Source organism: Caretta caretta, chromosome 7 (genome assembly GCF_965140235.1).
Source record: "Caretta caretta isolate rCarCar2 chromosome 7, rCarCar1.hap1, whole genome shotgun sequence".
Lineage (NCBI taxonomy): Eukaryota > Metazoa > Chordata > Testudines > Cheloniidae > Caretta > Caretta caretta.
This window is the reverse complement of record NC_134212.1, coordinates 48,501,052-48,513,074: the sequence shown is the minus strand read 5'-3', so window position 1 is coordinate 48,513,074 and position 12,023 is coordinate 48,501,052. Positions and strand designations below refer to the sequence as shown.

The window sequence follows — 12,023 nt, the reverse complement described above, 5'->3', positions numbered from 1 at the left end:
CAATATAATGAAGGACAGCAGAACCCACCCAATCAGGAGGTGGGGGTAGTTTTTCCTGCTTGTCTCGCCGAGTTCTCGCAGATGCTGGTGCCCGAGGATCAGGTGAGGCTCCCTGAGCCCGCGGCAGCCCGCGCCCAGAGGCGGGGGAGCCTCTCCCCCCCTGCGGGACCCTCCTCCGCTGCGCTGAGGGGCTGGCACCAGGGGCCCGGCGGTGGGCGGGGCTCGGGGCTCGGGGCATGCAGCCCTCCCCGTCGCAGGGCCAGCCAGCAATGCCCTCAGGCCCGTGCGGGGCTGGTGAGGAGCCGGGCGGCCTGGGGCGCGTTGAGACGCCCGGACTCGCGGCTGCTTCCCGCCCGCCAGGTGCTGGGTGTCCTGTGGTCATGCCCCGTGCGGTGACGCTGACCGGGTCGCTCTCCCGCCACAGAGCAGGTCCCCGAACCGGCTCTCTGGTGCCGTTGCCGGGTCCGCTCGGGGGCAGTTGCGGGAAGGGTTGGTGAATGGGAGGCCTCTGCTCTCCTTCCACTCAGGGTGCAGCGCTCTCCCTGGCCCACGCAACGTGTGGGTCGCCCCTGCATAGGATGGGTTCGCACAGGAGGCGAGGCTGTGTGCCTGTGTCATCTTAACCCGAGCGCTGCATGGCACACGTCGCGTGGGCCCGAGCGGGCCTCTGGCTTCGCAGTTATTGGAGATCTGTTCATCTAGCACAGGGGTGGGCAAACTCTTTGGCCCGAGGGCCACATCGGGGTGTGAAACTGAAAGGAGGGCCGGGTAGGGAAGGCTGTGCCTCCCCAAACAGCCTGGTCCCCACCCCCGATCCGCCCTCTCCCGCTTCCCACCCCCTGACTGCCCCCTTCAGAACTCCTGATCCATCCAACCCCCCCCGCGCCTTGTCCCCTAACTGCCCCCTCCCAGACCCCCTGCCCCCAACCACCCCCTGGGACTCCACACCCTATCTAAACCCTCCCCCCGACCTCACCCCTCTATCCAACCACTCCCTGTCCCCTGACTGCCCTCTGGGACCCCCTGCCCCTTATCCAATGCCCCGGCCCCCTTACCGTGCCACTCAGAGCAGCATGTCTGGGAGCTGCACTGCCCAGCCAGAGCAAGAGACATTGTTGCGCTGCCCTGCATGAGCACAGAGCCCTGCCGCCCAGAGCGCTGCCGGTGCGGCAGCATGGCTGTGGGGGAGGGGGGACAGGAGAGGAGGGGCTGGGGGCTAGCCTCCCGGGCCAGGAGCTCAGGGGCCAGGCAGGACGGTCTCACTGGCCGTAGTTTGCCCAACTCTGATCTAGCGTCACAAAAATAATGGCCTCTTCTTGTCCCAGCTGGGTCTGATCCTACTCTGATTTCAGGATCTGCTCCATGTGCATTTTGGAGTCACACTGCTGACTTTACAGCCCTGTCAAGCCATTTCAGAACTACAGGAAAAGGAGCCTTCTGCAGCATCAGCCGCGACTGGCTGCAGAATCTGTTTCACTGGGAGGATGTAAGAGGCAGGAAGGAGAAACCCAGCAGGTTTTCAGATTCCAGATGGAAATTGTAGCACTGACAGTTAGAAAAGTCATCTTTTAGCTTGTAAACACAGCTCCCTCCATCTGGTGTCCTTAAGTGAGGACTAAATATGGACCGTCATCATGATGATATTCCTTTTTCAGTGTCTAAATGCGCTTTGAAGCCATGTTTCAGAGAAGTAACCATGTTAGTCTGTATCCGCAAAAAGAACAGGAGTACTTGTGGTACCTTAGCGACTAACACATTTATTTGGGCATAAGTTTTCGTGGGCTAAAGCCCACTTCATCAGATGCAGTGATACAAGCTTTCTTGCTTGGCTGGAGCACCAAGGAGGAGCACCAAGCCTGCATGGCAGTGGGTGAGATGACCTGTGTATTAACTCCTCTCTGGAATGATTTACACTTTTGCATATTCTAAATCAGAGGTGGACAAACTACGGCCCACAGGACCCTCCTGCCTGGCCCCAAGCTCCTGGCCGGGGAGGCTCATCTCCGGCCCCTCCCCTGCTGTTCTCCTCCCCCCCCCCCCCCCCCCCCCCCCAGGCAGCCTCAGCTCACTGTGCCACCGGCGCAATGCTCTGGGTGGGGGGACGCTGCGAGCTCCTGGGGCAGCGCAGCTGCAGAGCCCGGCCTGACCCGGTGCTCTGTGCTGCGCGGCGGTACGGCTGTAGTGCTGCCAGGCACCGGTGCTCCAGGCAGCGCGGTAAGGGGACGGGGGGGTTGGATAGAGGCCAGGAGAGTTCAAGGGGGTGGTCAGGGGCCGGGGATAGGGGTTGGGGCAGTCAGAGGGTGGGAAACAGGGGGGTTGAATGGGGGCAGGGGTCCCGGGAGGACAGTCAGGAAGGAGAGGAGGGGTTGGATGGGGCGGTGGGGGACTGGGGAGTCCGGGGGCGACGGGGCGGTGGATGGGGCAGGAGTCCTCTGGGGGCCGTCAGGGAACGGGGGTTTGGATGGGCTAGGAGTCCCGGGGGAGCCATCAGGGGGCGAGAAGCGGGTGGGTCGGATAGGGGTTGGGGGCCAGGCCATGCCTGGCTGTTTGGGGAGGCACAGCCTCCCCAACCGGCCCTCCATACAATTTTGGAAACCTGATGTGGCCCTCAGGCCAAAAACGTTTGCCCGCCCCTGTTCTAAATACACACTGCCACTGTTGTGCAGCGCATGGGGCACCGATCTGTGTTCAATAGACAGAAATGTGATAGCACCATAATTGCCTTGCAGTGGTATAATATATCGGCTTGCATCTTTGTCTCCATTATCCTTCCTCTGTTGGATGAAATAGAGCTGATCTGCTCCAGCTAGGTGTATCAATTTCTTCTACTTGTCGAGCTCCTCTTGATCTCGTCTGAATCTTTGGAACAAAGGGCCGTGTGTTGATGCTCCATGTTCAATCAGCTGATTCCCACAGAATTGTTATAACATCCCCCTAAACCAAGCTGTTCTCTCTTGTCTATCAACAGCACAATGACAAAGTTCAATGCTTTTAAAGTCAATCCCACTAGCTCCTTCCAGGCTGAGCTGTTCAGCATGTGCCCTCCTGCATGGCATTCATATTGTTTTGTTGTTGATGCATATTTCTTTCAGCGGCACATCTGACATTTTTCCAATCATGTGGAAAGACCTGCCCCACCCTGCTAGGGGCCTGAACACTTCCCATTGCTTATGAGTGAGTGAACAAGCAGCCAGTATCTGCAGTTTATAAACTGCCTTGGCAAACTTCAGGAGTCTCATCCTCCAGATTCACTGGTGGGATCTTGTATGAGCCCTTTGTGGTATAATGATAATTTCCACCCCTTGTTGTTCTTTGGGACTTAACTTTATTTTTCTCATTTTTCTGTTTTCTAGTTAATCCGTGGATGTCTAGGAAGGACAGCAGTGAATTTCTTGCTTTAAGTCAGGAATGGTCTATGGTGCTTCCTTGCTGGATCTCTCCCTTGCCTGGATGTCTTGGGAAAGCTAATACCTACTAGACAGCCTGTGTAGCCAGTGAGAGTTGAATGGTGTAAGCACTGCTGCTGTGGGGCGGAAGACAGGCTCATCTCACAATGGCTCTGACCATCGAGACAGAGTCACGGATCTACCGCTCCCTGCGAGCCGTCTCCGGCATCACTGCCCACCTTGTCTCACTTGGATTCACCATCTTTGTGGCCGTACTGGCCAGACCTGGGTCAAGTAAGTAGAAGCCAGTGCGGGGCAGAGCTACTGGACAGCATCCATGAATAAATACATGTGTGGGATCAATCTTAGTGCTTCTGAAAGTGATGGACTGGCTAGTGCCAGAGGATGCATGCAGACCTTATGTAAACTCCCCAGGCACCTCTGCCACCCCTGTGGCTATTTGAATCCTGCCCCTCTCTGCCAGCACACATTAATCCTGACCTGCAGCATCCTACCTAAAGCTTCTGCTATTCTGGTCGTGGGGCTCCCGCTCAGCCAATGCACCTCATTCGCGGTCTGCTGCATTCCCAGCTACCTATCGCTAGGCCTTTTGCAATCACAGATTCCTACTCCTTCTCTTGGCTGTTTTTATAATGTGGAGGATGAGATTCCCCAGCCCCACTTTCAGTGATGACTGAAGAGGTATGTTACAAACAAGTGGATCACCCCGCTGCCTTCCTTCAACCATAATGGTTTTGCACTGTCAATTTAAAATAAAGAGTTTAAAATAGTCCCCATCTGCCCCTTGGTCCCCCAGTATCTGTTTTTGCAGATCTGGTCAAATTTCACAGTGTGGTTCCCTGGGTGGAAAAAACCACCCAAATGCGTGAAAGTGATGAGACACATGTGCTGTCAAAGGAATTAAACAAACTGAAAACATAGTAAAAACAACAAGGAGTCCTTGTGGCACCTTCAAGACTAACACATTTATTTGGGCATAAGCTTTCGTGGGCTAAAACCCACTTCATCAGATGCATGGAGTGGAAAATACAGTAGGCAGGCATAAATACACAGCACATGAAAAGATGGGAGTTGCCTTATCAAGGGGGGGTGGGGTCAGTGCTAACGAGCCAATTCAATTAAGGTGGAAGTGGGCTATTCTCAACAGCTGACAAAAAGGGGTGAATACCAAGGGAGGAAAAATCATTTTTGTAGTGCTAATGAGGTCAATGTAAACAAGGTGGCCCTTGTGATATATGCCATCATGTGCCAGCAATGCCCCTCTGCCATGCACATTGGCCAAACCGGACAGTCTCTATGCAAAAGAATAAATGGACACAAATCAGACATCAAGAATTAGAACATTCAAAAACCAGTAGGAGAGCACTTCAGTCTCCCTGGACACTCAATAACAGACTTAAAAGTGGCCATTCTTCAACAAAAAAAACTTCAAAAACAGACTCCAATGAGAAACTGCAGAAGTGGAATTAATTTTCAAACTGAACACCATCAAATTAGGTCTGAATAAAGACTGGAAGTGGATGGGTCACTACAAAAGCTAATTTTCCCCGTGCTGATACTCACACCTTCTTGTTAACTGTTTGAAATGGGCCACCTTGATTACATTGGCCTCATTAGCACCACAAAAATGATTTTTCCTCCCTTGGTATTCACCCCTTTTTGTCAACTGTTGAGAATAGCATACTTCCACCTTAAGTGAATTGGCTCGTTAGCACTGACCCCCCCCCCCTTGATAAGGCAACTCCCATCTTTTCATGTGCTGTGTATTTATACCTCCCTACTGTATTTTCCACTCCATGCATCTGATGAAGTGGGTTTTAGCTCATGAGAGCTTCTGCCCAAATAAATTTTAGTCTCTAAAGTGCCACAAGGACTTCTCGTTTTTGCTGATACAGACTAACACTCTGAAACCTGAAAACACAGTGTGTTTCTTTCTAATCAATTTCAGTTATAATCTGTCTAGTTAAGGCACTTATGGCCTCCACTGCTCTAGTACCTGAGTGCCTCACAATCCTTCATGTTATTCCCACAACACCCCACCAGCCAGATGGGGCACAGAGCAAGAGTGACTTGCTGTTGGTCATGCAGGAAATCCATGGCAGAGCAGGGGATTAAAGTCAGGTTTCCCAAATGCCAGGCTAGCGCACTGACCCCTATCCGATCTTAGGTGGCTGCATGTGCTAATGGTGGGTTAAAACACAGAGTGATTTTTGAGGTGATACCTCTAGCAGGATATGTTTTTCAGCAATACGTTAGTTTTTGGCACACCGGATGGCTAGTCTGAAAGGGCTCATTCCTCTCTCTGTTTCATTCCAGGCTTGTTCTCTTGGCATCCTTTCTTAATGTCGCTTGCGGTAAGTCGGACAAAAGAGCTCCATGTTACCTGCCTCCTTCCCTGTAATCTATGCTCCAGTAGCCAGTGGTAACTGCACCCTCTCGGGGCCTGGGGTTGCTCACAATGGACGCAGTGCAGTGTTGCCCTGCATCTCATCACATCATTGTAGTGCGTAGCGGGTGTAAAATGTTGGTGAGTCAGAATGGCAGCATTATCTACCCACTTTGCACTGGCTTGAATGATAACACAAGGCACCGGTGGTGCTTGGAATCCCACTTAGCTGATTTCCCACCCCTTGTCCTCGCTCTCCCAGGCTGGAACCAAATCAGTTTAGCTCTTCAAGCATCTCTTCCTCTCTCAGCACCGCCGCCAGGCTCCTGAGGAGTTCAGGGCTAGTGGGCTAAGTCTGGTCCAGGCACCTGGCCAGGTGTGGTAGGCTGATGGCTGCAAGCAAGTTCTAAACCACACGTTCTTTGCCAGCATGGAGAGAAAAATTGTAACCAATGAGGACACTATTCACTCTAATTTTTCCCACCCATATGTGAAATGAATTGTTATGGGCACCAGTATGGAGGTGTTGTGTGACACATCACCTCCATATTGGTGCACATAACAAAGTTCATGTGGTGGGGGTGGGGCCAAGGGGTTCGGAGTGTGGGAGGGGGCTTAAGGCTGGGGCAGAGGGTTTGGGTGCAGGGAGTGGGGGTTGGTGAGGGCTCCGGCTGGGGGTGCAGGCTCTGGGGTGTGGCCAGGGATGAGGGGCTCAGGGCTGGGGCAGAGGGTTGGGGTGCGGGGGGGGTGAGGGCTCTGGGCTGGAGCCGGGGATGAAGGGTGTGGGGTGCAGGCTGTCCTGGGGCTACAGTGGGGAGAGAGGACTCCCCGCAGCAGTACCTGGTCTGCGGGGGAGAGGCACTTCTCCCCGCCACAGCAGGTCCAGGGCTGGGTTGGGGCAGGGGAAGGGGCACCTTTCCTCTGGCCGCAGCAGGTTCTGGGCTGGGCTGGGGCCAGGGGGAAGAGACGCCTCTCCCTGCTGTAGTCCTGAGCACCTGTACGGTGCTTAATAGGCTGCTGCACGGCCGCACAGCTTAGAGGGAACTTACATTGGAGGCTCAGGACTCTGCACACTTGCAAAACTTCCGCCCTAAATATTCTAGCATTACAACCTCTAGTTACCATTTCTACAGCCAGCACTGCGTGCAGCCTCTGACAGGGAGGCCTCGTAAAACCAACAGAACTAACCTGCATATCTTAGCCAGCTCTTCTTTCTTATGTGGCCTTTTCCTGGGCACATTTTGCATCACTCAACAGCCACCTGCTGCAGGGGGGAGTTGGAAAGGCTGGTGGTAATGCTGTAGTATATGAGAGTTGTAGGGGGGCGGGAGCAGTGGGTTACATCCCGTGTTAGTGGGAGATGCCTAATTCAGAGCCATGATATTGAGGAATGTAACAGAGCCTGCGGAGACCAGCTGTACTGAATCTGTGTATCTTAAGCACTGATCACCTTAGTGTCTGGGCCCCGTATGGCCATGAATGTATTTCCCCTCCCAGCTCCCCTGTGAGATAGGGGACAGATGGGGAACTGAGTCCCAAAGGGACTAAGGACCATGTTCTTAAAGGTATTTAGACACCTAACTCCCATTTAAATCAATAGGAGTTAGATGACTTTAAAAATATGGCCCTAAATGACTTGCCCCAGGTCACGCAGGAAGTGCCTGGTGGAACAGGAAATTGAACTGGGATCTCCAAGCCCTGGACTAGCCCCCTACTCACTGGATCATCCTTCCCTGGGTGCCCACACAGTACTGGCTACTCTCCCAAAGCCCTGTCTCATTGTGCTGCAGGGCTCAGTGTAAAACCTGAACCGGCCTCTCAAGAGGGAGGCAACCGTTCCTTTGGTTGTTCCAAAGTCTTGGTTGGCTATTGGGAGGGGCCGTCTCCAGGATGTGATGCTAAGGGTGAGGACAGTTCTCTGGCTTCCATGGGGCTGGGGAGAGAAAGCGCCACTGCCAGCATTAGCCTGACTGCTGCTGTGTCGTGTCCATGACGAGCTTTTTCCCTTTGTCCCCCTCAGTTCTCCTTTTTGATGACGGAAGCCCTGCTGGTCTTCTCCCCGGAGAGCTCACTGCTCCGCTCCTTCTCTCGCAAAGCCAAGGTCCGCTTCCACTGGGCCCTGCAGCTGCTGGTCCTCCTCTGTGCCCTGCTGGGCCTGGCCATCATCAGCTACAACAAATACCTTAATGGCAAGGCCCACTTTGTCACCTGGCACGGCCTGACGGGGTTGCTGACCGTGCTATACACCAGCATGCAGTGCACAGGCGGCGTTGTTCTCCTCTACCCCAAGCTGATGAAGAACTGGACGCTGGCCAAGCTCAAGGTCTACCATGCCACATCAGGGCTGGTGGGTTACCTTTTGGGCTGTGCCAGTTTGATGCTGGCCATGTGCTCCTTGTGGTTTACCACTGCAGTGACTGGTCTTTCCTGGTACCTGTCAGTGCTGTGCCCCATTCTCACCAGCCTAGTTATCATGAACCAGGTGAGCAATGCTTATCTCTACCGCAAAAGGATCCAGCCCTGAGGTACCACGCTGAAACCAATCTTCCCTGGGAATGCTGAAGGTGCCAAGCACTGTCCCTGGGGCATTGGACCCGGGAAGTCACCTGCGTAGGGCCTCTCTGGAGCTAGCTTTCTAACTAACTCTCTATTTTTAATACTGGAAATGTCTGTAGCATTGTGCCCACTCCATGAAGTTGCTCTTCCCTGAAGGCCAAGCAGCCCTGGGCAGGGTGGTATAGTTGCCATCAGCCACAGTGTGTGTGACGGACAGCAGCAATTTAGCTCATACGTGCTTTGGTGCTGAACGGTTTCCCAGCCACATGCAGGTCTAGTAGCTGGAACAGCTGGATGCTCATCAGCGGAGCCCCGTATGAACTACTCCACGCGCAGACTCCGTACAACCAGAGGCGAAAGGATTGAAGCTGGAATTCAGAGCTGCTTCCCCTGGGTGGGCTCAGCGCTAGTGCAGACTGTTCTCATTGATACAGCACCAGGGCTGTATGGCGGGAATTTGTTATATCCCTTTGTGATTAGGCAGGTCTGGAATGTTCCCTTCCCCCTCCTCTTTTAGGAGTAAAGAGCAGTAGTTCCTAGCAATGAGCAAATCTGCAGGGAGGGCTACCCCAGGTCCACACCCCTAATCCAGAAGGAGGCGCTGCAGTGCAGAGAAGACGGGATCATAGGAGTAGAGGTGGGTCAGGCACCAGCTGCCCTTGAGTAACACTGAGCCCTCTGCCATGGGCGGGGGAGTCTGCCTTGGAGAAAGTGTAGGGGCACAGGCCTGGAAGGGCTACAGCTGCCTTCTCCCATGGGCAGAGGAGCCTTTCAGGCACCCCCAGAAGATTCTCCAAAGTAAAGCTAATTGATGGTTGTTTCAGCACACCTTGGTGAAGTTTTGAGGCTGAGGGAATGAAGGCTGAGTAGTAACTAAGGAGCAGCCTTGGAGCAGAGGGGCCTGGGATCTCTATGAGCAAGACTAGAGCCGAGTGAAGCCAAGGAGAACACCTTGCCTGAGCTAGGGCTGCGCTGGGTGGGTGAGGTTCACACTGGGCAACCTTAGCATGGCTCTCCTGGTAGAGCATGGGCTGGAAATCCAAGCTCTGGGAGTGGCAGAGCCATTCACCACCTTCCTGTGCACTTCAACTTTGGCTGCTCCTTAAAGCCACTCTGAGTGGAGCCGGCCAAGGGCCTTAGTCTCTGTGCTCTCTGTAGAGCAGGGCTCCAGCCTTGTAGCAGCTGGGACCAGCTGCCAAAGAGGGATCTCCCCACTGTGCCATTTGGGCAGCTCAGCTCTGCGGGGCTGGAACTGTTGCCCAGATGGTTTGGAGGGGATGGGAAGCTGGGACCTTCTCCATGGAAGGTCGGAGACTTGAGGGCATGCTCTCTTGCTTCCTGGAGTACCTTCCATCCAGGGATCTCACAGCACTTTGCAGCCTCCAATCAGTCCTTCCCACACACCTCATGGAGCAGTCAGTATTGTCCACCCCATTGTACAGCTGGGGAAACTGAGAAGGAAGTGACTTGTCCAAGGTCTCACAAGGAGCTAGTGGGCAGATCTGGGAGTCAAGCCCAGCTCCTGAGGTTTATGCACCATCCTCTCCACACTGTTCCTCTGACAGCCTCCTGGGCAAAGCTCAGGCCTACTGTTCCCTTCCTTGTGGTATGTGGGTGTGAGAGCAGCAGGCCTGCCCCCATTGTGTGTGTTAGTGGGACACAGTCCTGTTGTATGTATTGTAGTGTATTTAGCCATATCATGTGGGAAAGGGCCACAGCCTCCAGGTCACTGAGAGATTGGGAGGGGGGACATATTGCACACCCGGTGCTATGGCTCGCAGGCAATGCCTGTCTTCCGAGGAAGGGGAGAAACGAGTTGGACTGAACCCTCTGTGCCTGGCAGGGAGGAAAGGACTTGGCTCCAGGAATGAGGGTACTAGAGACTTTGGAAGCAACTCCTGGTTTTATGCCTCTTGGGTAAAAGAACAAATGTTGGGTTAGGCCCTCCAAGGTCCAGCCCTTCTCTGGGAGAAGTCTGGGGCACATGGGCTTGACTAGGGCTCAATTCCATCACAGCAGATGGGGGCCCTTCCTCGTGCCTGGAATAGCCCTGGTGAGGATTCCTAAAGGTGCACAATGGTGCTCTGCCATGTTAGCTGCTGTGCAGTCCTCTTGGCCATTGCGTGAGCATGGAATGATCCTGGCAGCCCATTCACCTTTATGTTGCACTGATGCATTCCTTCTGCTAAAGGGAGAGGGAGGAAGTGCCCCTCCTCTCTGTTAGCGAGGTATGAGCAGCCTTGGTTCAGGATGCAGCCCCGTGGACTTTGCAGTGTGTGCAGCTCTCCTCCCTGGTTAAATGACACCCCCACCCCCACCCCGCTAGCAGGGAGCTCCTACCAACTATAAAAGGTGCAGAAAGGGTTTGGAATACTTGTGGCACCTTAGAGACTAACAAATTTATTTGAGCATAAGCTTTTGTGAGTTACAGCCCACTTCAGCGGCTGCATGCATTTTTTTTCCACTGCATGCATCCAGTGAAGTGAGCTGTAGCTCAAGAAAGCTTATGCTCTAATAAATTTGTTAGTCTCTAAGGTGCCACAAGTACTCCTTTTCTTTTTGCGGATACAGACTAATACAGCTGCTACTCTGAAACCAGAAAGGGTTTGACTCCTGCTGGAGCCCAAGGAAGCTGCAGCCAGCCTCAGCAGCTGTTTCAATCCTCTTACTGAGGTGCATCATGTTCCCTCTGGGGGGCAGGGGAAGTGGGAGCAGAGCCTACTCAAGGAATATTAAGCTGGAGCCAGAGGTTTTTTTAATTAAAGATTTCAAGCAGCTGCAGCCTTGTCAGCTTTGTGCCACTTTTTGTTTTAATTGCCTCGTTATCCACTAAGTTCCTGCTGAGAGAACAGAGGAATCCTCTTTGATGGATGCTTTTAACATGCAGCAGGGAGCATTTATCACCACAGGGTAAGAACAGCTCCCTGTGCCTAGGGATCCTACCCCTAAGCAGCTGATGGGAAGGAAGCAGGCAGAGGAGAGACGTGGACTAACCTCCTTGATACCCTTCCGGTGAAGATGCTAGCGCAGGAGGGACTACGATGCAGCAGGCTGTATCTCACTCAGCATCTTAGCATAGTTTCTTCCTGCCATTCTCAGGCTACAGGTCAATTTCACTAGCTTTTCTTGGCAGCTGTGGAAAAGTATAAAAAAAGCTCAGGCTGCCTGGTGCACCTGCCAACAGTAAGGCTGGGTGCTGCTGGGAGAAGTCATTGCGGCATGCTTGGTCCCACATTGGCTGAGCCTGCATCTGCTGTCCTGGGGCACCTTCCACAGGAACGCAGTGGAATTCACCCTTCCCGCAGTAACTATAAAACGGCTGGGCTAGGTGCCCCCCTTCTCAGACGCTGCTCTCTCGGATTAAATGAATCCAGCTCAGAAACAGGGCAGCTGCTGCTTTCAGATTAAAAAAGGAGAAGCAGATTTTGCATCTCAGTCAGCTTCATTTAATCATGGACCTCAGGAGGTCATCTAGTCCAACCCCCTGCTCAAAGCAGGACCAATTCCCAATTTTGGCCCCAGATCCCTAAATGCCCCTCCTGGATTCAACCCACAACCCTGGGTTTAGCAGGCTGATGCTCAAACCACTGAGCTATTCCTCCCCCGTATGTAGATCAAGAGACTAGCAGGTTTATGGGAGGGGGATAGGAGCTATAGCAGCTAATTCTATGCAG

At 53.5% G+C, this 12,023-nt stretch overlaps 1 protein-coding gene across 3 annotated transcripts; it reads left to right on the top strand.

The window, feature by feature from the left end:
• Positions 1–29: 29 nt before the first annotated feature.
• On the top strand, positions 30–8,352 carry CYB561D2 (cytochrome b561 family member D2). 3 transcript variants are annotated; one of them, XM_048856878.2, is made up of 4 exons: positions 30–102; positions 3,354–3,680; positions 5,724–5,761; positions 7,814–8,352. In XM_048856878.2, the coding sequence occupies exons 2-4, from the start codon at positions 3,554–3,556 to the stop codon at positions 8,315–8,317; spliced, it is 669 nt and encodes a 222-aa protein (XP_048712835.2). In that variant the 5' UTR covers positions 30–102; positions 3,354–3,553; the 3' UTR covers positions 8,318–8,352. The 3 variants fall into 3 exon arrangements, with proteins under 3 accessions (XP_048712835.2, XP_048712836.2, XP_074986731.1); XM_048856879.2 differs by lacking the exon at positions 30–102 and adding an exon at positions 257–360; XM_075130630.1 differs by lacking the exons at positions 30–102; positions 3,354–3,680 and adding an exon at positions 3,690–4,088.
• The last annotated feature ends 3,671 nt before the right edge of the window (positions 8,353–12,023 follow it).